The 27,136-nt window shown below is 42.5% G+C and overlaps 1 protein-coding gene across 1 annotated transcript; it reads left to right on the top strand.

The window, feature by feature from the left end:
• Positions 1–1,882: 1,882 nt before the first annotated feature.
• LOC128103949 (cytochrome c, somatic-like) lies at positions 1,883–2,802 on the top strand. The gene has a single exon (XM_052728646.1). The coding sequence runs from the start codon at positions 1,933–1,935 to the stop codon at positions 2,248–2,250; it is 318 nt and encodes a 105-aa protein (XP_052584606.1). The 5' UTR covers positions 1,883–1,932; the 3' UTR covers positions 2,251–2,802.
• Positions 2,803–27,136: the final 24,334 nt, after the last annotated feature.

Consider the following 27,136-nt stretch of genomic DNA (forward strand, 5'->3'; position numbering starts at 1 on the left):
TTTTTTTGGTTTTTCGAGATAGGGTTTCTCTGTGTAGCTTTGAAGCCTGTCCTGGAACTCGAACTCACAGAGATCTGCCTGCCTCTGCCTCCCACGTGCTGGGATTAAAGGCATGCACCACCAACGCACTAGAAGGTTCTAATCTTAATGCAAACTATATACAATAAGAATGATTATCAAGTATTGTCCAGGAAAAACAAAGGGTATTAACATAAACAAAAATGGAACTACAACCAACAAGAATAACATCAAACAAGAAAGACATGCTAAATGTCCAGAACATGGATAAATGTCAAGTTACCAATATTACTCCTATAGCTGTCCTGTCTTGACGATTCTAACTCTAGTACTAATATGTTCTAGCTAAGATGCCAGAAGATTGTAACTGTAACTATCTAGTCTTCAACTCCATCAAAGACCTGAAAAGGAACAAAATAATACATGAGAAAATGGAAAATGCAAGCAAGCAATTTCCAAAATCCTTGTGAGAATAGACGGAGACAGCTGGCATCCTGGACAGTCACCTAAAGTTTCTCAGCATTGTTGGGGCAACCAATTTGGCTACAGGCCTAGAATCTGACAGACCATTTTCAGAAGCAGAAATTTTGAAAGACCATGTCACCCTTCTTGGCAGAGTTCAGTAGTTGCTTTTCCTTGTGTCCCACTCATCCAGAAAGGACAGTATTCATACTGTCAGCAGTCGAGGCAAGGGCAGTTCTTTGCCCAGCAGGCCAATTTGTGCCAAGAAGAAGACAAACTTCCAAATGGAAATGTCTCAGAAGCCCAACATTGTCTCAGAATCAGATCAGTGCTGCCAGGAGCAATCGTGTCTCATGTCAACAGAATTCTAAGTTATCAAAACATTTAAATGCCATATTCTCTAGGTCTATGAAGTGTTTGAAGATTACCTATCTGTCTGAGATATGTTTCTGTAAATCTGGAGAACCTAACTAGCATAACTATAGAAATGACAAGCATGGGTGACTATTAATCTGTAAGTCTTATCTACCTAAATAACCTAAAGACTAAGGCTTCACAATATCAAGATAAACAGTCTGTAAAGTAGATGTACCATATAAGGACAATGACCTCAAAATAGCTTAAAAAGAGATAGGAATGTATAGTGCAACATGCAATATGACAATAATCCTAAATATGTATCAATATACAAAATGTCCTAAACAGAGATAGAACATATGTACAGTATGACAATTATAATATTACATTTGTATCAATATACAAAATATTTCAAACAGGAGTAGGAATATGTGTACAATACAACAAATACAGGTTTGTATTTGTATCAATATACAAATTATCTTAAATAGGAATATAAGAATAGCTTACATTTGTACCAATATACAAGAATCCATATCAGTGCAAATTATGTAAGGCTGATATTTTACTGAATTAATTTACTAGTAAATACAATAATCTACCTTAATATCCTATACCTATCCATTCCCCTTTTTCTTTTCTAAAGGAGAATACTGCGTCCAAATTTTATTGTTCCAACCCCAACCCTACAACCATCTATCCATAACCCTGAGAAAAATGAAACCTTTGGGAGGGGGGCGTCATTTTCTTAGAACTATTTCCTGCAGGGCTGGAAAGATGGCTCAGAGTTTAAAGAGCACTGGCTGCTCTTCCAGAGGTCCTGAGTTCAATTCCCAGCAACCACATGGTGGCTCACAACCATCTATAATGAGACTGGTGCCCTCTTCTGGTGTGTAGGGATACATGCAGACAGAACACTGTATACATAATAAATAAATAAATCTTTAAAAGAGAGAGAGAGAGAGAGAGAGAGAGAGAGAGAGAGAGAGAGAGACAGACATAGGCGCAGGCCGGCGTGTCCTTGGGCTAGTGAGCGGCACGTCCGTCTTCGGGTCGCAGTGATCGTGGTGTTGATCACCCGGGAGCGAAATAAAAATGGGTGATGTTGAGAAAGGCAAGAATATTTTTGTTCAGAAGTGTGCCCAGTGCCACACTGTGGAAAAGGGAGGCAAGCATAAGACTGGACCAAATCTCCATGGTCTGTTTGGGAGGAAGACTGGTCAGGCCGCTGGATTCTCGTACACAGATACCAACAAGAACAAAGGCATCACCTGGGGAGAGGACACCCTGATGGAGTATTTGGAGAATCCCAAAAAGTACATCCCTGGAGCAAAAATGATCTTCGCTGGAATTAAGAAGAAGGGAGAAAGGGCAGACCTAATAGTTTATCTTAAAAAGGCTACTAATGAGTAATTCCACTGCCTTATTTATTACAAAACAAATGTCTCATGGCTTTTAATGTGTACCATAATTTAATTCGTACATCAAAATTCAGATCATGAATGGCTAACAATGTTTTTGTTTCGACGGTCCTGATTTAAGTAAAAATGACTTATAGTAAAGTGGATATGATCTTTTTAAAAAATAACAATTCCAGTCACTATCACAGCTCTCCCTTTCTCCAGATCGGATTGGACTTACTAAAGTTATACTTTCCACAAAGATGGGGTGTCACCTCAAACCTGTTGAATGGTTTTATATTTAAATTTACATAACTGGGAATATGGATATGTTTAAACACTGGGAAAATTCTGTCACTCTCTCAGAAACAAGAAGATTCACCTGTGTTTCAGTTTGTATTCACTGGCCTGTTATAGGCAATGGAACGCCAGGAAGCAACTGTCTATTCTTGACTTGATGATGTCATTTTAATTAGAATTCCCTGTCAAAGGATGCTGCCTTTCACTATTGAAAGGCACTTACTGTGATCTATGTATAATATCAAATGAAGAGTATTTAGCACTTCTTTATAAAAAAAAAAAAAGAATTACTTCCTGCTGTTTAGGGGGTAACGATATCTCTGTGGGGTCCTGTAAGAAAGCTTAGATAGTTAGGTCTTAATAGGGCTAGCCATTGAGTCCACAGTCAGTCTCAGTAATGGATAAGAATTGTCTGAGATTCTGGCTAGAAGTGTAGTATGATGGACCATCTCATTTAGGCAGTTATAATTTTCATTCATTATGATAAAATATAAACTAGATATGAAACTTTAGACTCACAAATATAGGACAGATGATAGAATATTTTCTTTAAATGTGCCAAATACAAATAGACTAGATATTGTAACTGTAATTCTTACTTGATAACTGTTTTGTTATATGTAATTTTACTATGTTAAAGTTACAACCTTCCTTTTTGTTTAGACAGAAAAGGGGAAGTGCTGTGAGATGGTCTTTCTGTATGCTGTAAATATGTGTTGCTATGATTGGTTAATAAAGAAACTGTTCTGGCCCCTGGTGAGACAGGCTATAGCCAGGTGGGAAATCCTAGAGAGAGACAGGAATAAGAAAAGCAGAGGCGGAAGAGACGCCAGCCCACCACCCAAGGAGCAACATGCCAGCAGACTGGTAATACTACAGTCACGTGGCAACTTATAGATGAATAGAAATGGGTTAATTTAAGATGATAGAACTAGCTAGCAAGAAACTTAAGCCATTGGCCATATAGTTTATAATTAATATTAGCCTCTGAGTGATTATTTTATAAGTGGCTGCAGGACTGTGGGGGCTGGATAGGACTGGAGAAACTTCCGGCTACAAATGTGGGCTTATGACACCTCAAAGTCCACTTCCAGTGATACACAACCTCCAACAAGGCCACACCTTCTAACCTTCCCAAACAGTTCCACCCCCTGGTGACTAAGCATTGAAATATATGAGCCTTTATGAGTCTTTCTCATTGGAACTACATCAGGTAAAGACAAATCCTTGACCACATCACAGAAAAGCATTTCAGCCAGATCAAGAATCAAGGTTATTAAGTTGTTAGACAGATTTGTATAGGTAAAGGGCAGTACAAGTTCCTGAGACATGGGTGCAGGCTTCTAGGTGTCTAGAATGGCTACATATATGATCCTGTGGCTTTCTAAATTATATTCCTTAAAAGATGCATTTTCAACATGGTTTAAAGATTAAGCAAAGTTTAAATGTGAAGTTTGACACTGTAAAACAAATGAGCCGGTTCTACTTATTTCTCCCATCTTAAAGAATTTCCTTTTGTGTGGTGGCTCACACCTTTAATCCCAGCACTCAGGAGTCAGGGGCAGGTGGATCTTTGTAAATTCAAGGCCAGCCTGGTCTATAGCGCAAGTTACAGGACAGCCATGACTACTCAGAGAAAACTTGTCTCAAAAAAAAAAAGAAAGAAAGAGAGAGAGAAAGAAAAGAAAAGAAAAAAGAAAAGGAAAGAAAAAAGAATTTCCTTTTGTGCCTGGAGAGATGGATCAACAGGTAAAAGAACTTACCACCAAGCCTGACAACCCAAGTTCTTCCCTAGAATCCACAAGGCAGAAGAAATGAACTGACTCACAGAAGTTATCCTTTTATATCCAGATACATGTGCATGCACAATAAATAAATATAGTTTCCAAATTAATTAAAATAATCTCCTTTTGTAAACGACACTGTAAGGTGGTTTTATGAGGCATACTATTTAGATTTAGAGGTGAGAGAGGAATGCCAATACAGCAAAACTCAAGATCATAAACATTCTGACCTAGTATTCAAGGCTCATTTGCTGTAGTTTCAATTTTCCTTTATATATAACTTGGACTGGCCTTGAACACATCTTAGAGCCCAAGTTGGCTTTAAACTTATAGTGATCTTTCTGCCTGAATCTTTTGAGTGTTGGGATTACAGACTCAGCTCCGACACCCAGCTGTCCTTTGTTGTTGGTAATATTGTTTACATCTTATTATTTATTTTTAGTGTGGTGGCAGGTCAGAGAACAGCATGTAGAAGTCAGTTTTCTCCTTCCACCATGTGGGTCCCAGGGTGGGAGCTCAGCAAGTCAGGCTTGCCTTTATCCAATAAGCTGTCATATAGGCTTCAAATTTGTTGTTCTTAACATCCGTGTTTGTGATGACATTAAGAAAAACACATAGCCGGGCGGTGGTGGCGCACGCCTTTAATCCCAGCACTCGGGAGGCAGAGCCAGGCGGATCTCTGTGAGTTCGAGACCAGCCTGGTCTCCAAAGCAAGTTCCAGGAAAGGCGCAAAGCTACACAGAGAAACCCTGTCTCGAAAAACCAAAAAAAAAAAAAACACATTATCTTTGCAGGCAGTTATAGCTTTATCTGCTGTCTTCAAGTACCTTAACTCTCAAGTATTGGGAAAGGCTTATGATATTATATAGAAATGTTATAGAAATTTGTATCTCTGGCTGGCCTCGAACTCACGGAGTTCATTGCCTCAGATTCTAGAGTGCTGGGATTAAAGGCATGCACCACCAGGCCCAGCAATATAGAAATATTTTTCATGGTGGCATATACCTATTATTCCAGCAGTGGAGGATTGCTGAGAATTTGAGGCTTGCCTGGAGTACATAGTCAAATTGTCTCAACAAAAAAAAAAAAAAAAAAGAAAGAAAGAAACTATGTATATTTGTTTTGTTTTAGATCTTCAAGGATCTATGAAAATCATAGAATTCTATACACTTTTCAAAAAAGATAGCTCAGTAATTAAGAGCAGTTGCTGCTTTTCCAGAGGAACTGAGTTCAGATATAAGCACCTACACCTATATCTAATAGTTCACAACCATGTAACTCCAAGTCTAGGGCACCCAATGCTTTCTTCTGGCCTCCATGGGCAACCATATAAATGTGACACACACACATAAATGAGTAAATAAGTAAATAAATACATATTATTTTTAAAAAGAAAGAACAGAATAGATTTTAGAGAAAAGACTGTTCAAATCCCCAGGATCACTATCAAGTTCAGTGATTCACGGGAAAGACTCACAGGCACTGTTATTCTCACAGTCAATTATTGCTCCTGTGAAAGAAACTCAACAAAAGGAAAAGGCACACTGAGGGAAGTCCAAGGGAAATGAAGCTTCTGGCAGCTCTCCACAGTGCAGTTGCACAGGATGTGTAAGTATTGTTAACCACAGAGGCTTCTCAGATTCAGCAGTCAAGTTCAGGGTGCTCCCAGCAGCACACAGTGCCTTCCAGCTGCAAAACCTCCAGGTTTTCAGAGGAAGCACACTGTCTATACAAACAGTTTAGTTGCAATAAATTATTCCTATCAGGTCTGGTTGGTGAAAGTGGCTGTAAAAATCTATCAGGTCTCAACCAAGGATTATCCCTGCAAGCAGAAGACTTGAGAAGGCATCTCAGAGCTGCTGCATCAGCCTCTTCAGAACCATTTATTGACAGGCCTTCGGCTAAGCTATGTATAATTTAAGTCTTTTGCAGCCCAGTGAAACCAGCCTTCACAACTGATCTCAGTTATGTCTCTTGGGAATTAAAACAAACCTCACTGATGTAGCTTTGTATTGGAAATCTGGTATGAGGCCTTTCCTGGGAAGACATGAAAACCTCTTTACCCCAGATCAGGCACAGATAACAGATCAAAGAAACGATTGCACTCAAGTTCAGTTTAGTCAGCTTAGCTGGTTTACTTACAGGAGAACAGGTGACTCGAAGGCAGCTGCCTCCCTGAATACCCAACCTCAACATGGTGACAACTCATGAACACTGCATCCCAGCAGCTATCTCACCCGACTTGCAGACAACCCAGCCAGCAGGAGAATTTCTTCTGCCTAGCAGTTACAACCTTGAGGAAGGGTCTTGTGAATCTTGTAACTTTCTTTTTTTTTTTCCTTTTACTTAAAATAGATTTTCCCCCTCAGATACTATATCCTGATTATGGTTTCCCCTCCCTCTACTTCTCCCAGTGCCTCCCCACCTCCCTTCACATCTGGTTCCACCCCATTTCTGTCTCTCATTAGAAAACAAACTGAATTTGAAGGGACAATAATAAATTAAAATATGAGATAAAACAAAAATTAATACATCATAATAGGACAAAACAAACAGAAGGAAAAGAGTCCAAGAAAAGGCACAAGAAACCAATATAAACTCAGAGACCCACTCTTTGGCACAAAGAAGCTTCCAGTACAAGGATTAGGTTACATCAAATTGAGTCTCATGGAAACCCCTAAACAATCTATGCTGTTGCCAAGACTACCGGTTGCTCTCCACCAACTTAAGCAAGTCCCTATTGTTGAAGACAACACCAAAGCAACTCACTGAACATGGACAAGTCAAGCTGGTGCCTATATAGAGCCTTCACCCCTACAGGATAGCATCTTTGGTTTAGGGATGTACTCTGCATGCTACCAAGGGAAAAACGTAAACATCAACCCAGTGACAAACCCTTTGATCTACAATGGTGTCCTGCCTGTAACCAACTAATATCTGGTTTGACTTAAGGCCCACTCCACGAGATGGAACACTTACCCAGTGCTGTTTGGGTGATCAAGAACTTGAAACTACATAGCTCAGGAACCCAGATTAAAACCAATTACTACTGTTCTACTAAAAAGAACATAGCACCGGGTGGTGGTGGCACAAGCCTTTAATCCCAGCACTTGGGAGGCGGAGCCAGGAGGATCTCTGTGAGTTCAAGGCCAGCCTGGGCTACAGAGTGAGTTCCAGGACAGGCACAACGCTACACAGAGAAATTCTGTCTCAAAAAAACACAAGAGAGAGAGAGAGAGAGAGAGAGAGAGAGAGAGACAGAGAGAGAGAGAGAGAGACAGAGAGAGAGAGAGAGAGAGAGAGAGAGAGAGAGAGAGAGAGAAGGAAAAAGAAGAAGAAGAGGAAGAAGAAGAAGAAGAAGAAGAAGAAGAAGAAGAAGAAGAAGAAGAAGAAGAAGAAGATAGCAATAAAATGACTCCTAATGACATTCTGTGCTGTGGGATGGTCTGTATGTCAAATGTGTTGCTGATTGGTCAATGAATAAATCACTGATTGGCGGTGGCCAGGCAGGAAGTATAGGCGGGACTAACAGAGAGGAAAATTGAGAGAACAGGAAGCTGGGAGGGGAGACACTGCCAGCCGCCATGATGACAAGCCGCATGTGAAGTACCGTAAGCCACAAGCCACGTGGCAAGGTATAGATTAATAGAAATGGATTAATTTAAGCTGTAAGAACAGTTAGCAAGAAGCCTGCCACGGCCATACAGTTTGTAACCAATATAAGTCTCTGTGTTTATTTGATCGGGTTTAAGCGGCTGGGGACTGGCGGGTGAGAGAGATTTGTCCTGACTGTGGGCCAGGCAGGAAAACTCTACCTACAAATGGCGTCCAACGTGGTGGCAAGAGTTTCCACCTAAAACCTGAGAAAAAAGATTCTAAAACGGAGCTAAAAACAGCTTCCTAATTGTCTCTCTCAAATGAGCAGCAGCTGCCGGTTTGAGCTACTGGCGGGTTGCTGGCGTGCGCACTCGACCTGCAGTATGGCGGGAATGAGGCCTCTGCAAGTGGCACATTAAGCTACATTGTGGATTTAGCCTTTGCTAGTACAAAACAAAAAAAGAGGTTTCTGGGCTACACGCTGCTTGGATAAAAGCAAAGACCCACGATAGCTCCCAGAGCTGGTGGTAAAGTACCACGCCAAGTTGGGAAGCTGAGGTGGGCGGAGCCAGCAGCCACAGTTGCTGCAGCTTAAAGCAACAGATTCATAATAAGACAGATTCAGATGTAATAGTTTAAAATGTGTGTAAAATATACGTAGGCTTGAAAGAGAAAAAAAAAAGGTAATATATACAGTATAGAAACAAATACATGGTTTTAAAAAAATAAAGTCTTTAAAGAGACAGTAAAATTAATATAAAAAATAAGCCACGTAGAGATGACTATTACACAGAGAGTCTGGATTGTGTTGTCTTTGGGATTCTTAACTACAGAGAGATATTTGATTGTAAAGGAAGCTGAGTTAAACCAGTATGTATATTTTAAAGATACTTTGACTTCAAAATTTGGATGTAAGGATATGTTGCTTTGGAAAAGAGTCTCTTTTGTTTCCACAGAAAGCGAGAGGCTATGGATTTGTTCCAGATTAAGACACATCAGGTTTGACCAGCCAAGACCACCTGAAAGGTCTCCGATGACACCATGGCCCAGATGATCCAACATCCAGAACCGTTTCAAGGCAACTGGCTCAGATGATACAGCCTCACGGACTACTCCATGATCCTAAAATTTTCTTTGTTTCCCCAGAAGATCCAGCGCCCCCCTCCAGCAGGAAGTAGTAAGAGAAGCTACGCCCAAATTCCCAAATATACCAAGCTGACTTTGGAGATGTGTAAAGGTTAAAACCTTCCTTTTTAAGAAAAGAAAAGGGGAGGTGCTGTGGGATGGTCTGTATGTCAAATGTGTTGCTGATTGGTCAATGAATAAATCACTGATTGGCGGTGGCCAGGCAGGAAGTATAGGCGGGACTAACAGAGAGGAAAATTGAGAGAACAGGAAGCTGGGAGGAGAGACGCTGCCAGCCGCCATGATGACAAGCCGCATGTGAAGTACCGGTAAGCCACAAGCCACGTGGCAAGGTATAGATTAATAGAAATGGATTAATTTAAGCTGTAAGAACAGTTAGCAAGAAGCCTGCCACGGCCATACAGTTTGTAACCAATATAAGTCTCTGTGTTTATTTGATCGGGTTTAAGCGGCTTGGGACTGGCGGGTGAGAGAGATTTGTCCTGACTGTGGGCCAGGCAGGAAAACTCCAGCAACAATTCTGCTGTACTTGTAGATGAGTCCCTTACTCAGCCATCATCAGAGAAGTTTTCTCTAGGAGCAGGTAAGAATAAATACTAAGACCCACCACTAATATGAAGAGAGTGAGAAACCTTGTAACACTGAGCACTAAATAGATGTCTCCATCAAATCCTTCCCCTCAGGGCTCAGGAAACTCTACGGAAGGTGAAGCAGAAAGAGGGTAAGAGCCACAGGGGATCAGGGACACAAAGAAACAAGGCTCTCCACTTTAACAGGATCGTCCCACATAAGAGCTCGCAGAGACCAAAGCAGGAGGCACATGTGGAATAAAGACTTTCAGTTGGCTATAAACTGTGTCTGAGTGGTCATATCTAGTAGGTACCAGTAACATAAGGCCTGTATAGATCCTCACTCATGGGATCCTAGAGATGAAAGGAGAAGTGGACACAAGCCCCCACCCCTAACCTAGAAGCTATCTCCAATTGATAACCATTTGCAAATGAAAATTTAGTTTTCTCCAAGGGAGTCTCACTCAGGAAACTTTCGTGTGTGGAGGGGGGGTGGCTTCGAGACAGGGTTTCTCTGTGTAGTTTTGGAGCCTGTCCTGGATCTTGATCTGTAGACCAGGCTGCCCTCAAACTCATAGAGATCTGCTTGCCTCTGCCTCCCGAGTGCTGGGATTGAAAGTATGCGCCACCACCGCCCGGCACGAAACAAACTACTCCTAAGGGTAGGCCGCATGCCCAGCAGTAGACTGCCAACACAAAATGAAACTCAGCAGCATCTTTGGAGACTCCTTGTCTCATAAGGTCAGGTCAGGCTTTTTTTTTTTTTTTTTTTTTTAATCTAGTAACTTCCTTAGCTTCCTCAGCCTTGTGAGTTTCATTAGTTTCCTCAGTTTTATGTGTGGTGATATTTTGTTTGTGCTCCGACAAATAAAGCTTGCCTGGAGATCAGAGTGCAGAGCTAGCCACTAGTTAACCAGAGGCTTGGCAGTGGTGGCACACCTTTAATCCCAGCACCTGGATCTCATGCCTTTGATCCCAGTACTTTGGAGGCACACACCTTTAATCCCAGCACTAGGGAGGAGGAAATAGGAAGTGATATGGCTGGGCAGAGGGAGGAATATAAAGTGGGAGGAGACAGGAGCTAACCCCTTTCAGGCAGAGGAATTGGTGAGGTAAGAAGTAGCTGTGCCTTACTGCTTTGTCTCTCTGATCTTTCAGCATTTACCCTGATATCTGGCTCTGCGTTTTTATTATTAAGACTAATTAGAATTCATGCTATACTTATGAGACTCCTGCTCAGCCCAGGAAGGCATGTCTCTGTTCCAAGGAAATGGCTAGCGAACAAAAGCAATGTGGCTCTGGGCATGATGGCATCTGCCTGTAATCCCAGCATTTGGGAGGCTGTGGGGGAAGAGCACTGTGAGTTTGAGGCCAGCCTGGGCTACATAGCAAGATCCTGTCTCAAGAAAACAAAAACATCAACTAACAAAACTAAGTAGCTTTCTATTTAACTTCCTTTAAATTTTTTTTTAACTTATCTGAGGCATCGACTCAGGCAGATAATAATACTGTCTGTAGCTGGAGAGTAGAGACCAAAAAAAAAAAAAAAAAACTATGAGGTTAACGTCTGAGAGCTGGCAAGATAGCTCAGCAGGTAAAGGTGCTTGGTGCCAAGCCTGATGAAATAATTTCTATGCTCAGGTTCCACGTGGTGGAAGGTGAAAATTCTGACTCTGCAAGTTTCCTCTAGCCTCCACACATGCTCCATAGAATGCATGCACATCCCCACACCCTCACATAGACACAAAAATAAAGAATAAATGTTACAATAAAAACTTATTTTAGGAAGATTAACATGTTAATGGAAGAAGTTAGCAGAGAAAGACTGGAAGCCTTCCCCACCTGAACTTCATGTAACAGAGAATGTAGAAGAAAAGCCACATTGTGGCTTTCCACAGGGGAGCAGCCAGCCTCCTGCCCCAGGATCTGTAGTTCCCTCTGAAATTGGTAGTTGGGTTGTTAGTCTTAGAGGAACTGCAAACAGCCAATTCATTTTTCTGGGACAGTTCACCTGTTTCAGGACTATGAGTGTGAATGAGCTAGAGATGTCCTTCACTGGAAAACAAAACCACAGAAGTTCAGCCAGGCCCAGTGGTGCACATTTACAATCCCAGTATTTAGGAAACAGAAGCAAGTAGACCTCTGTGAGTTCAGGAGCAGCCTGGTTTACATAGTGAGTCCAAGACCACCCAGGGCTACACAGGACACTTGTCTCAAAAAAAAAAAAAAAAAAAAAAAGCAAGCTCTGCAGCTGTCCCTCCAAGAGACAGACACAGTGGCCTGCTCTGACACTACTGAGACTTCACTAAGTTGTTACAGACCCAACACTGGACTCTGTGCATCCTGGCCTGCTAATTCAAGAATACTGCAAAGTCAATTTACTTAGAACCCCAGTCACTACTAATGTTTCTATTTAGTAATTTCCCATCCACTGCCCCTCCCAGTCCTGACCACAAATCCTAGTTTGTACTGGTGTCTGTGTCTGGAGAAAAGCTCTTTCTACAGAGTTCCCTCTTCCCTTGTTGCAACAGTTCCTGAACAGAATTTGCCTTTTGGGTTTTTAACTTCTGTTCTTCTCAGCTTTCTCTGACTAGAGTCAGCACTGTGGGGCATGATGCAGAGTCAGGAGTCAGTTGGAATTCAAAACATCCTCCCAGCTGGACAAGGAATACAGAGAGGCCCTTCCTTCCAGAGGAGGGATGAGCCTTTGAGAACAGTTTTGAAAAACAGACTTTGATAATCGCTCTCCACTATATCTTCTTGGAATGGGGTATTTTTTTTCCTTCTGTGATTGCAAAATTACTGAATGCTTCTTGCCAGTCATAATTCTACATTTTAAAATCATCCCCAATTCCCGTTCAGACATTATATCAGGAAGAGGTTTTGTAAAAGCATCATCACTAGAAAATGTTTTACACAACTTCACTAAGACACATCATGTTTCAGAATGGGCAAGATGGATATCCTGAGTTAGGAAGAGTTTTCTAAATATGCTTGCATAGCTTCCCAATCTTCCTTCTTAATGGCTCAGGCAGAGAACAGCCTAGAAAAGATTCCTTTTCAGGGGTTGCTGCACTGTAAAGAACACTTGTTTTTACCAAAGTGTTTGATGTACCAGAAGGAAAGTGCAGTCCATCTAAGTCTGTTGTTGCAAACTGGGAACAATCTGGAAAGCTAGCAGTAACAGCTAACAGACTTCATTGAACCTTCCCCAAAATGAGGTCAGGAGTCAGGTCTGCCAGGAATGAGTGGGGTGTTCATGGTCCCGTGATGCACCAGCCTGAACTTGTGAGTTTTGGCAGACATCACAAGGAAGGAATGCAATTAGTTTTTTGTATTAGTGGAATGGGAAGCCTGAAGCAGAAGGCTCCATTAGAGAACAAGCCCTCTCTTGTGGGCGTCTGTGTATGACCCTGGGCGTCTGTGTATGACCCACGCCGTCCCTCCAGCATCCATGCTGTCTGAGACTCCACCAGGTTTCTTCACAGTCTTCTAGATCAAAGTTTGAGTTTTGTTTATCGAGACTCTGGCTGCTTTGAGTGGAGTACAATTTGTGCTGAAGCTCAAATCGCCAGCAGCAAGCAGTATCCGGTTCCAGGGGAGGGGCATCTCCAGGCAATCAGAATGCCAGAATCAGGAGGAGTTCCTCTCACAGACAGCAGTCAAGCAGAACCACACAGCTGTATTCCAAGCCCAGATGACAAGCAAAGCTTTCCTAAACCCAGTGAGCTTGTTATTTCTGGAGTCCAAATAAACCCATGAAAAATTATGCCCATAGGCTACAAAAGCATCCATCTTTTTTTTCTTCCCCAATGATGAGGTGTGAGGGGTCAAAACCAGGGTCCTGTGCCTGCCAGGCAACTGCTGGACTGCTGAGCAACAACCGTCAGCCTTAAACTTACCAGTGTTGAGGGTCCCACACTCAAAATTCTAGAAATTCTGTTCACGTCACCTGCCTTTCTCAGAGGTTCTAAAAAGCAAAAGTTGTATCAAAAAAGCATCCTTTATAGAATTTCTTTTCTTTTTTTCAGTGTGAGTGTTCTCCTCTATCACTATTCGTCTCATTTTCTGAGATTGTGTCTCTTACTGATCCTGGAGCCCCTCTATTAAGCTAGACTGGACATCAAACCTCCAGAAGCCTCCTGTCTCTGCTTCCCCAAGCACCAGGATCATGCCTTAAACATGGCTTATAACGTGGGTATTGGGTATTGACTCTGGTCCCTCATGCTTGTGCAGAAACACTTTACCCACTGAGCCATCTCCCGAGCCTGATTTTCTTTTCAATACTCAAAGTATTTACTTTGTTGTTTTCTGTGGTTTGAGACAGGGTCTGGTATAGCTTAAGTTACTTGAGTTTTAAGGGTCAAAGCCTAAGGTGGCCCCAACAAGCTAGGTGTGGCCACTAACTTTCAACACACCATTAAAGAGGTAAGTTACAGAGAAAAGCAGAGAAAGATGTATTCAACCTGGTCACATTGCAAAGAACCAAAAATGTCTACTTCTGACACCAACATGATGGTTAGGTTTAAACAGACCAAGAGGATACATGACTCAGCAGTCTTGGTCAAGCACTCGTATCCATCATTGACTCATCATTATCTCAGCTGCAATCTCTCCTACAAGGTGGTCTGATAAGTGTATGAACTTTCTTCCTGTGAGGCACGTTCCTCTGACTGACACCAGGACTTTAGCCATTCATTAATTTTTTGAAGTTCACTGTTTTAGTAGCCTGGTACCTCAAGTGTCTTTTGCTGTGGGATGTTCTGTATGTTAAATGTGTTGCTCTGATTGGTTAATAAATAAAACACTGATTGGCCAGTAGCCAGGCAGGAAGTATAGGCGGGACATGGAGAGAGGAGAATTCTGGGAAGTGGAAGGCTGAGGCAGAGAGACGCTGCCAGCCGCCATGATAAGAAGCAGATGTTAAGATACCGGTAAGCCACGAGCTACATGGCAACTTATAGATTAATAAAAATGGGTTAATTTAAGATATAAGAACAGTTAGCAAGAAGCCTGCCACGGCCATACAGTTTGTAAATAATATAAGCGTCTGTGTGTTTATTTTATAAGTGGGCTGTCAGACTGCCAGGGTTTGGCAGGACCTGGAGAGAAAACTCCAGCTACATTCTTTCTTTAAAATGTCTTCTCTCTTGATGTGAGTATGGTTACAGGCTGATCCTATGTAACAGAAGAGCACCTTGAGCTCCTGATCCTCCTGGTTTGAACTCACTATGTAGACCTCAAACTCACAGAAATCCATCTGCCTCTGCCTCCTGGGTGCCAGAATTAATGGTGTGCACCACCACATACTGTCTAAAAGTACAGGGCAAGTTTACCTCAAAAGACTGAAGAATGTGCAGTTCATAGTAGAGAATGAAGCTCCTCACTCTGTTTACTGATTTCAGTCTGGTGCTGGGTAGAACCCAGGCCTTGTACAAACTAGGCAAGTGCTCAAGCACTCTACCATACAGCGACATGCCAGCCCTAGTGTGTCAGTCACACTGGCACAATGCCTGGACTGAATAAGTGATCAGAAAGTAATCACGAGTAACGTTTTCCATTTTGTTCAGACTGTTAAATGTTGAATAATGCTTTGTGTTCCTTGAAGAAAATGGGGGCAAGATTCTAGCTAAGAACAAATCAGAGCCAAAGGATACTTGCATTCCCTGCAGTAACATGTGGGAGGTCTTCATCCACCCTTATCTGATGACACCCATTCCTGAAATTGTGACACCCAAGCCTTGTGTGCGCCTGTCAACTGACCACATGACTCCTTAGAATACTGTCCAACTGTCCACATTCTAGGACGCTGACTTTTTCTGATAAGTCAATAGAAGCTCCATACCACAGTGTATCCCTCCCTGGAAGCTTTTTGAAAGCAAAAGTCTTCTAATGGGCAACTATCCCTAGGATCTATGTGGTAGTCCCAGAGATGAGCTACATCCAGATCTTAAATACCTAAAAGTGAAAACATACTTCAAGACACAGCTTGAGTCACACACACTGTGAGGCCCCAATGTAAACAGAGCTAATTTATCACTAAGCTCTATCTCGAGCCATCTTCTTATTTTGCATTTGGACAGAGTCTCACAAAGTTGTCCAGACAGCCTTGAACTTGGGATTCAGCTACCTCAGGCTCCCAAGTAGATGGGGATCTTAGGCTGACAATATCAAGCCTAGCTTATTCTATTTAATTTTTCTTAATTTTGTTCATTTATTCAGTCTTGTATCGCAGGCTGGCCTCAAACTCCACCAAGGCTGACTGTTAACTCCTGATCACCCCAGTGCTTTGATTCCAAGGTTGCCCTACCACCTTCACATTTTGTAGTGCTAAGGATTGAACCCAGGGCCAGTGCAAGCAAGGCAAGACCATTACCAAATGAGCCACATCCCCAGACCTTCCTTTCTTTTAACCCAGGAATTGTGTTCCAAGTGCTCTTGGTTAGTGACATGACATTGTACCACCCTTCAAAACAAGGAAAATCCAGTAATCCACAGCTGCTGTTAGATGTCTCAAATGTTAGTTAACTACTACTGCATAAAAAATGAATTCAAGCTTAGTCGCTCACAACACAACACTTCTGATCTCATTGTTATTATTGGTAGAGGTCCAGGCATTACCTGGCAGGTCCTCTGTTCAAGTTCCTGTGAGGCTATAACTCAGGCACCTCACGTACAAGGCCTCATACAGGACAGATGAGGGAAGCAACTGGTGTCAGACTCACATGGTTGTTGGCAGAGATTCAGTTCCATGTGTGCTGAGGGGCCAAGGACCAGGCACATGAGCAGATAACACTGACAAGCCTTGTGAAGGTCTTCCTGGAAAGGAAGCATGGATAGCTAAAGACAGAAGTGTTTCTTGTTACAGCAAAATCAGTCCTGAGAGGGCAGGCTCACTATCTGCTAACATGGATTTCTTGCTTACAATAGCTATTTTTGTCTCAATTTTTAAATCTTTTGTTGGTTAGTTGGTTGGTTGGTTGGTTGATTTTCAAGATAAGGTTTCCTGGCTATCCTGGAACTTGCTTTGTAGACCAGGCTGGCCTCGAACTCACAGAGATACACCTGCCTCTGCCTCCTGAGAGATTAAAGGTGTGCACCACTACCGCCCAGTTTAAGAATAATGTAAAGCCCAGCGGTGGTGGTGGTGGTGGTGGTGGTGGTGGTGGTGGTGGTGGTGGTGGTGGCGGCGGCGGCGGCGGCGGCGAACGCCTTTAATCCCAGCATTTCGGGGGCAGAGGTTGGCAGGTCTCTGAGTTTGCGGCCAGCCTGGTTTACAGAGCTAAATCCAGCATAGCCAAGGCAACACAAAGAAACACTGTGTTGTATTCTAAAAGTGGCGGGAAGGAGTCACACCATACAACAGGGGGAGGTTTATTGAAGGGGCAGAAACGCGAAGGAAGAGAAAGGGAAGGAGAGGAGAGCCAGGCAGGGTCTGCCTTTTATAAGGGAACATAGCAAATGCACACAGTAGGTGCTCTTAATGGCTGCAGCTGAGGATGTATCCTGTCAGGACCCTAAGGGCAAGCCAGTACAGGTGCCTGAATGCTAACACCCTGTCTCCGGTGGGAAAAAGCTTTTTTTAAAATCATTCTTTAGTGCTGTGGGATGTCTTTCCATATGCTGTGAATATGTGTTGCTCTGATTGGTCGATAAATAAAGCAGCATTGGCCTATGGCAAGGCAGCTCAGAGGCAGGTGGAAATCCAAACAGATAGTAAAAGGAGAAAGGAGAGGCAGGGGAGACGCCATCCCATGGTCAAGGGAGCAGCATGTAATAGCACACAGGTAAAGCCACGGAACATGTGGTGACATATAGATTAATAGAAATGGGCTGAGTTTAGTTATAAGAGCTAGCTAGCAAGAAGCTTGAGCCATAGGCCATGGCCATAGAGTTGGCAATTAATATAAGTCTTTGTGTGTTTATTTGGGCCTGAGCGGCTGAGGGACAGGACACAGAAAAACTTCTGGCTACACTTTAGCTTTACAAATGCTGCTGGGAAATAACTATGACCTCCTGACATACAGCTGAATAAGTACACACACACACACACACACACACACACACACACACACACACACACTCGCAGCTGAATAAGTAACCCCCACATGCCTCTGAATGAGTACCCTAAACACATACAGACGAATAAGTAGCACACACACACACACACACACACACACACACACACACACACATATAAATGAGTACCATCCCACACATACACCTGAATAAATACCACCCACACACATCCAGCTGAATAAGCACCAACCTACACACACACAGCTGAGTAAGTACCACCTGAATAGGTACCACCCCACACACAGCTGAACAGGTACCCCACACACAGCTGAATGAGTTCCACCACACACACATACACACACACACACACACACACACACACACACACACACACACAGCTGAATAAGTACTACTCCACACACTTAGAGCTGATGAGTACAACCTCACACACAGCTGAATGCATGCCAACCCTCCATACACACAGCTAAATAAATACCACCCCACACACAGCTGAATAATTACCACATACTCACACACAGCTAAATAAGTACCATCCTGCACACACGTAGCTATATAAATACTGCACACATATAACTGAATAAGTATGATACACATACAGCTGAATAAGTACACTCACACACACACATACACACAATCCATATCACCACACATACAGTAAATTAAAAAAATGTAAGTTTTAAATTAAGAATTGCTTTAATCAAGAGCCAGGTGTGGTAACGCACATCTTTGATCCCTGCACTTGGGAGGCAGAGTCAGGTGTATCTCTGTGAGGTCAAGGCCAGCCTGGTCTACAAAGTGAGATCCAGGACAGCTAGGGATGTTACACAGAGAAACCCTGTCTTGAAAAGCTGAAAATGAAAGAGAGAAAGAGAGAGAGACAGACAGACAGACAGACAGACAGACTGGGTCTCATGTATTCTAGGCTCACCTCAAACTCACTACCTTAGCCAAGAATGACCTTGAACTCCTGGTCCTCTGCCTCTACCTCCTAAAGGCTAGGATTGCAAGCATGTTCACTGTACCTACTTTATTTAATACTGGGGGTGGAACCCAGGGTTCTTGCATGCTTGGCAAACACTCTACCAACAGATATACATTTCCAGGCCCTAAAATCTTATTCTTAATAAACACCACCTTTACTTTTAAATGGAAAGAACTTGTTTTGTTTTATAACAAACAAAAATAGACCTCTGAAGCTCAAAAAAAATCTCTACATTGTGACATCTCATTTCCCTTCAGTGCTCACTCAATACTACATTCACTTTTTAAATGTATACTGTATACTTTGGTTCACAAAGCATAGTTGTATACACTAGATAGATAGATAGATAGATAGATAGATAGATACATACATACATACATACATACATACATCATACATGTCATATCATTTTTATGTATACACACAATGTGGCAAGACTGACTCTAATTATCATGTCCTCAGTCATGTATATTATTTTTTCAGTGATACCTTTGAAATGTAAGTAGTTATTCTGAAAAATATCATACAACGTTACTGACTCTGTCACCCTTTTGTGCTATATATAGATCTGAAAACCTATTCATCTTGCTGTGTGAGGCAACCTAGTGAGTTTAAGGTGCTATGGTCATAAATATCCCCCTGCCTCTCTGAAATTATGTGTTTTAACCAACAATCCCCATATCTTCCTCCTCCAATCCTAGCCTCTGAGAATCACTGTTCTATTCTACATTTGACCTTAGCCAGAAGGTGGACACCACCGCTTCCCTGTTATAAGCTCAACTTTTCCAGATTACACAAGTAAATGAAGTCATGTAATCTGTCTTTCTGTGCCTGGCTTTGTTCCACTTAGCAGAATGTCCTCCATATTTATCACTGGAACTTTCTATGTAGACCAGGCTGGCCTCGAACACGTGGAGATCCACCTGCCTCTGCCTCCCAAGGGCTGGGAGTAAAGGCATAGACTACCACCCCCAGCTGATTTCCCTCCTTTTGAAAAGAAGTCTTGTTGCATATGTAAGCATTTTCTTTACTCACTCACCCACTAATGGGCACATGGTTTGATCTTGGCAACCATGTGTTACATAAAAGTCAACATGAGAGTGTGACTATCCCTTTTTATTGATTTATGTTTCTATGGATGTATACCTTGAGTAAGATTATACTAACATTTTTACCCACATGGATAAGTTTCATCTTGAGCTGGCCTGGAACTTGCTAGGTATACCAAGTTGGCCTTGAGCTCACAGAGATCTGCCTATCTCTGCCGTCCAAGTGCTGGGGTGCCTGGATTACAAAAATTAGACACCAAGTCTGGCTGGCTTCTTTCATCTTTTTAAACATTAATTAATTTATTGGTTGATTTTTATGAGTGTGGGTGTTTTGCTTATATATATATGTATTATATATATAATATACATATGTCTATACACTGTGTGTGCTTAAAACTATAATTAAGCAGACAGTTGTGAACTGTCGTGTGCGTGTGTGTGTATGTGTGTGTGTGTGTGTGTGTGTGTGTGTGTGTGTGTGTGTGTGTGTGTTTCTGTTTCTGGGTCCTCTGGAAGAGCAGTCAATGCTCTTAACCACTGAACCATCTCTCTAGCCCCTCTTACTACATTTTTTTAACTTAAAGCCTTTTTTTCTGTGATACATCCACAGACACCCTGCTCTCACCTTAGTCTATATATATTCCAAAGGCAAACTGAGCCTCAGGTTCATCTTTTTTATATACTTAGTGTGCACCCACTCTTGCCACATTGTATGTGTTGAGGCCAAAGACTAATCTGTGGGAAGTTTCTCTCTCCTACAAGTGGGCCCAAGGATCAATGGGCCAGGAAGTAAGTACCTTTACCTGCTGAGCCATCTTGTTGACCCCCAAAATGAGTCTCTTACACCTAACATATTGTTGTATGTATGTTTATGTGGAAGGAGGTCAGAGCCTTCAGATTTTCCTGGACCTGAAGTTACATTCAGCTGTGAGCCACCAACATGGATGCTGGAACAAACTACAGGTCCTTTGGAAGAGCAGTGCATGCTCTTAATCAGTGAATCATCTCTCCAGCCCTTTGTCCTAGTCTTTTTAGCCATCATATGTAGCAATGATTACACATTTCTCTATTGGTGGGCTTTTAGGTTATTTCAGGCTTCTTTTTTTTTCTATTACAATCTATACTATGAGAAAAATCATGATATGAAGCACATGATCTCCCACTTAGACAACTGCTTTAATAAGATATAAGTTGAGACAAACAGTATATACGGCTTTGCTTTATTGTTTGAGATGGGGTTTTACTGTGTGCATCTTGAGCTGACCTGGAACTTGCTATGTAGCCCAGGCTGGCTCTGAACTCACAATATTCCTGGCTGAACTTTCTGAATGCTTTGATTACAGACACAAGCCTCCATAGCAAGCTGTATTTTTTTCTTAATTACAAACATTCCCAATTTTCTGGCATTACAGAAATAGATCACAGTTAAGCATATCAGCAGACAGCTATATAGAAGAAATTTATTTATTCCTATGTAGAAGAAATAGGATACTGAATATCAAGTTTGAAATCAGCCTAGAATACACGAGAACCTGTCTAAAAACAATAATAATTACACCAGTTACCGTCAAATAAAAACATCCCTTTCTCTACCCTATCATCAGTACCAAATACCATGGATTTGTTTAAAAGCTTGAAAGATATTTTGAGGTACATATTTGGGTTTTGAAGGGTTATCTCCTGGAAGTGTTCCCTTCTGCTCACACTGACAATATGACATGGCCCTGGGGGTGGAGAATCTACAGAAGGAGCTAGCTTCTCTGAATGCTTGACCCAAAAGACTCTCCTCATGTGAGAGGAGGAGGAATTTCTAGGCATCCTCATCCTCTAAGAAGAAGACTGGGAATGATGCGCTTTGCAGGGTCCTTCCAAAAGTGCAAATAGATGCTTTCTGTAGAGAATTTACCTTCTCTAAAGGACTTGTCTTTTTTGGAGTACTCATCATTGGGCTGACTGACCACGAGTCTGTGAGTCACATCTGGCTTCCAATATACTCTTCATGTAAAACAATGAAGAATCTTATTGCCTAAGGAAATGTTGATTTAATTACTGGATTTTTAAGTAGGGCAATCCTAGGTTCAAAATTTGAATTTTCAATAAAGTGTATATGTGTGTCTCATGTCAGTTAGATTATTTTTATTGTCTGAATCAGGCTTCTGGCTTCATCTTCTCATTTGTTTAATGGCTAATTTCTGTGGGAGTTTTGGTAAGTTTTGGTGGATCTTGAGTCAAAAGAAGCAGCTGTGTCCCTTGAATAAACAGTCACCATACACAACCACTGGCTTTCAGAAAGTCTCTAATCAGAGATACCTTTGGGGCTTGGACTAGAAACAGTGACTAAGCACTGTCAGGCAGAATGTCCTGTGTTGCTCTGAGGTATGAAACATTACCTGTTTGGTGAAGCAACATTACATAACTACTATGCCTGAGCCTTTCCAGTCAAGTGACTCAACAGTTTCATGGAGCCATACATCAACATCATTATCCTGGTCACCATCAATTACTATTTGCAGAGCACCCACACGGAGATGACAGTATGCTCAATGCCTGGGAGAGCACAAGGAAGACAAAGAATACAGTTGCTAAAGTAAACTACTTGGGCCACACATCTGAATATGAACCATAGAACAAACATACCTGTGAGTCCAAGCCTACCTGTGTCACACGTGGTAGAACCGACTCACTGAAACTCACCGTGGGGCTGCACAATGGTGATTTGTGTTGCAAAGAGCATGGAACAGATGGTCTTCCCACACAAGGGATGTTGAGAAAGGCTCCCAGCCTCTTTCAGGACCCCAGAATCACACTCTAAGGGTTTAGAAAGGCAATCTATGATGACTTGTGCCTATAATTCTAGCACTTGGGAGGAAGAGGAGGAAAATCAGGAGTTCAAGGTCATCTTGGCTACATAGTGTCTCATTTTTAAATTTCTAAGTATTAAACCATTTTATTCATGTAGATTTTTAAAAATTCTTGCACTTTATTTATTTCTATGTATGTGTGGGTGCACCCATGCCATGATGTGCATATTGAAATCTGAGGACAACTTTCAGGAATAAGTTCTCTCCTTCCACTATTTGGATTTGGGGGATTGAACTCACCAGAGCCTTTAGCTGCTAAGTCATCTCACCAGCCCCCTACATAATGAATTTAAGAACAGCCTGGGCTATATGAAACCTTGTCTCAAAACAAAAAACAAACAAACAAACAAACAAAAGAATTTGGAAAGGCCTTTGTTAACCACTGAACCAAACTCTCCAAAATCCTTTTATAATGTCCCTGACTGAGGATAATGTATTTAGTGATCACCAACTCTAAAGATATGGAGTGTGTTCAGATTTCAGGGGAGATTTCTTGGGTTAAGAAATTGAAATCTGTTCCAGGCAGTGGTGGCCCATGTCTTTAATCCCAGCACTCAGGAGGCACAGGCAGGAAGATCTCTGTGAGTTCTAGGCCAGCCTGGTCTACAGATCAAGTTCCAGGACAGGCTCCAGAGCTACACAGAGAAACCCCGTCTAAAAAAAAGAAAAGAAAAAGAAATTGAAATCTGGGGCTGGAGAGATAGCAGAGCACTAGCTGCTCTTCCAGAGGACTGGGGTTCAATTCCCAGCACCCACATGGCTGCTCATAACTGTCTGTAACTCCAGTTCCAGGGGATCTAACACCCTCACACAGACATACATGCAGGCAAAACACTAATGCATATAAAATAAATAAATAAACTGGGCAGTGGGGGCACACGCCTTTAATCCCAGCACTTGGGAGGCAGAGGCAGGAGAATCTCAGTAAGTTCGAGGCCAGCCTGGTCTACAGAGCGACAGGCAGGACTGTTACACAGAGAAACCCTGTCTCGAAAAAACTGAAAATAAATAAATAAATCTTAAACAAAAAAAGAAAAGAAAGAAATTGAAATCTTAGAAAATTCCATGAGGAAATTCTAGGACTGAGGGGATGGCTCCATGGGTAAGGCAATTGCTGTACCAAGTATGAGTTTGAATCCTCAAAATCTACACAAAATCCGAACACATCAAGGTATGTCTGTAACCCCAGTTATCTCCAGTCAGCAGCTCCTGACTAAAAGCATTTTAAGTGGGCATTGGAGTTGCACCAAAACCATTTTCTTCTGTTATCACTAATTCCAAATTCCTCCTCACTGTTTTACACCCTCTTCATTTCCTTTTTGTGCTACATTGAGGAAGAATAGAAAGAAAAACAAGATAACAGCACTAAGTTGTTTCTTAGGGCTGGAGATACCATTCATTCAGGAGAGTGCTTGCCTAGCATGCACAGAACCCTGAGTTCCATTCTCAGTACTGTGTAAACTGGGAATGGCGACATGTACCTGTCAACCCAGTACTTGGGAGTATCAGGAATATGAAACTGTTCTCAGGCCATATAACAAGTTCAAGGCCAGCCTAGGCTCCAAGAGCCCTGTCTCAAAAAAATGGACAGGCAGGCAGGCAGGCAGACAGACAGCCATTTGTTCCCATGTCTTTCTGGGGAGCACACTCAAGCTTCCTAGAGGACTTAAACAGGAACACAGCAGTTTATAAGCAGCCCTGTGTCCTTAGTGTGGGGCCAGTTGCCTGTCCTGAAAACAAGATGGATGTCTGCTGACACCCTGTGCTTGGTACCTGGGCACCGAGGCTTGCTGGTACATAGCAGCTTCTTGCTTGGGAAAATACCGTAAGAGAATGTCACACCAATTACACATTACAGCTGTAGGCTGAAAGTTTTCCCCAGGAAGCCCGGCACTCACCTACAGAATCAGGGTCTGCACTTCCCTCCCGCTGCCCAGTGCAAGGCTCCCAGTAACAGAGAGGTCTCCCTAGTACCTCCGGATACTGCAGCCTGAGAAAGAAGAGAAGTGGGAGCCAGGGTCCAGTCAGCCCTTGGTGCTGAGCAAGAATGGAGAGACCTCCTTGCCTGTCACAGTAGGTTTCCTACTCCACAGACCTGCCCAGTGTGCTATTCTCGCTAAGAATTGGGAAGTCGCCGCTGTGGAGATAGATGCCCTGCCCTCCACGTGTTCAAAGTTCAAGAAGCAGAGCATGATGAGGTCAGAGTTCTTCTGTCCGGTGACCGTGGGGTGTCTGGTCTCAGGCTCCGGTGAACGGAGATAGCAAACAGCGGGGGCTGGAGCTGTAACCTCGACTGAGTTAAGCCACACATGAATGAGAGACAAGGAGCAGTGGTTGAAGTAGTCTCGGCAACCCTCCTCTGGGGACCCCACCTTCCTGGGCACTGGTGAGATTCGGAACAGAGAAGCACAAAAGAGCGTGCCCCCCCAAGCAACTTAGTGAGGAGAAGGAACCAAGCACTTCCAACAGCCACTGGGTGGGAAAACATAGCCAAGAAACTTTAGAAAAACTAGAAGTAACCTTCATATTCCTCACTGACATTAAAAAAATGAACTTACTTTAAAAATGAATTTATAATGAGACCAATGACCCAATAGAAAATGTGCAAAGAAGCCGGGCGGTGGTGGCGCACGCCTTTAATCCCAGCACTCGGGAGGCAGAGCCAGGCGGATCTCTGTGAGTTCGAGGCCAGCCTGGACTACCAAGTGAGTTCCAGGAAAAGGCGCAAAGCTACACAGAGAAACCCTGTCTCGAAAAACCAAAAAAAAAAAAAAAAGAAAATGTGCAAAGAACATAAACAGTCTGTTTTCTTTTTTTAAAGATATACAAAAAGACAATGTGAAATAATACCACATGCTAAATGAAAGATGTAACAAAGACACATATTATACATGCCTGTTCCCATGAGGTTCTTCCTGCCTTCCTTTTTTTTTTTTTTAAGAGTCTCATACGGCCCAGACTAGTCTTAAACTTGATATACAGTCCAAGGTGCCCTTAAACTCATGATCCTACTGCCTCCACATCCCAAGTGCTGGGATTACAGACATATGTCATTATGCCTGGCTATATGGAATTCTAATAAAAGCAAAGCCAGGGGCTGTAGATTGCACCAGTGGTTAGAAGCATTTGCTGCCCTTCCAGAGGACCTCAGCTCCCAGAACCCAGGTTGGGCAGCTTACACCTTCCTTTAACTCCTGCTTCAGGAAATCCAACCTCCTTTTCTGAACTCTGTGGGCACTTGAAAACACATGGCACACAAACAAAAATTAATTAATTAATTAATTAATTAAATTTAATATGATTAAGTAAAAAAAGCAAAGCTAGAGGGATGGAGAGCTGATGGGTTGATGCCAGGTGTGGAGGAGGGGTTTTTTTTGGAATGTAGATGTTCCTTCGCATGATTGTGATAGTTACATAACTACGTATTTTTTAAGTATTTGAAACTTATCAAAATATACACTTAAAACTGGTGAATTCTGTTGTGTGTAAACTATCTCGATTGTACAGCCCAATGAGGCAGTCACATAAAAGGTCCAAGGAAAACTTTGAGTTCAATGCCTTTCTTTTCTGTTTTATAAATGAAGGAACTGACACCCAGAGAGGGGTTTTTATTATTCAAAATCCCACATCCCTGCTCACAGACCTACTCCTGCCTCCTTCCTCCCTCCTTCCTCCCTGCCTGCTTGCCTTCTTTCCTTTTCTCCCTCCCGCTTCACCACTCTCCTCCTTCTTTCTCTCCCTGACTCCCTCCTTTCCCCCCCTTCCCTTTTTCCCTCCTGACCTCCCTTTCTCCTCCCCGCCCCCTTCTTTCCTTCCTTCCAAAGAAGCTAGACCTAGGCCAACACACAGAGTCTCACACTGACTCCACTTCACGTCTGCAGTCTTTGTCTATAGTATCTCATTAACTTCTTCCTTGGATGAGACCACATCAAGTACAGCAGGTGACAAGAGATCTTTCCTTTTTTCTTGTGAGACAGGGTTGCTCTGTGTAATAGTCCTGGCTGTCCTGGCATCTGCTTTGTAGACTAGGCTGGCCTTGATCTTGGAGAGATCTGCCTGCCTCTGCCTCCCAAGTGCTAGGATTAAAGACTTGTGCCACCACTGCCTAGCCAACAAGAAATCTTTTCATTCTTCCTGTTCTGCTTCCTGGCCAGCACATTTAACCTGTAAATTGTGTTATACATACAATTCACAGGCATCCTAACCCAATTTGCATATATTCAGTAATTTCATCTGAGCACATTCTCCTTGTATTCAGGAGGCAGAAGCAGGAGGAGCTATTAACAGACTTATTGCAAAGAAATGGTTGGTACAGTTGTGTGGGCTGACGAGGCAGAACAGAACATCAGGAAAAGCATGCCAGAACTCTCTGGAAAAGTCAAGACCATGGTGGATTTCTCTTTCTCCCCAAGGAAGCCGTAGTCTAAGAATTAATGCTCTGTAAATATTGACAAAGGAAGGCATCCATGGTATGACAGCAGACATAAAATGGACAGAGGAAGATATCCATGGTGATGCTGGATATAAAAGACATAGAGGAAGACACCCATGGTGACACCAGATGTAAAATA

The sequence above is a fragment of the Peromyscus californicus genome, unplaced genomic scaffold (genome assembly GCF_007827085.1).
Source record: "Peromyscus californicus insignis strain IS unplaced genomic scaffold, ASM782708v3 Scaffold_8__1_contigs__length_139910024, whole genome shotgun sequence".
Taxonomy (NCBI): domain Eukaryota; kingdom Metazoa; phylum Chordata; class Mammalia; order Rodentia; family Cricetidae; genus Peromyscus; species Peromyscus californicus.

Coding starts and splice junctions, on each gene's coding strand:
- LOC128103949 (XM_052728646.1), top strand. CDS start 1,933: ATGGGTGATGTTGAGAAAGGCAAGAATATTTTTGTTCAGAAGTGTGCC.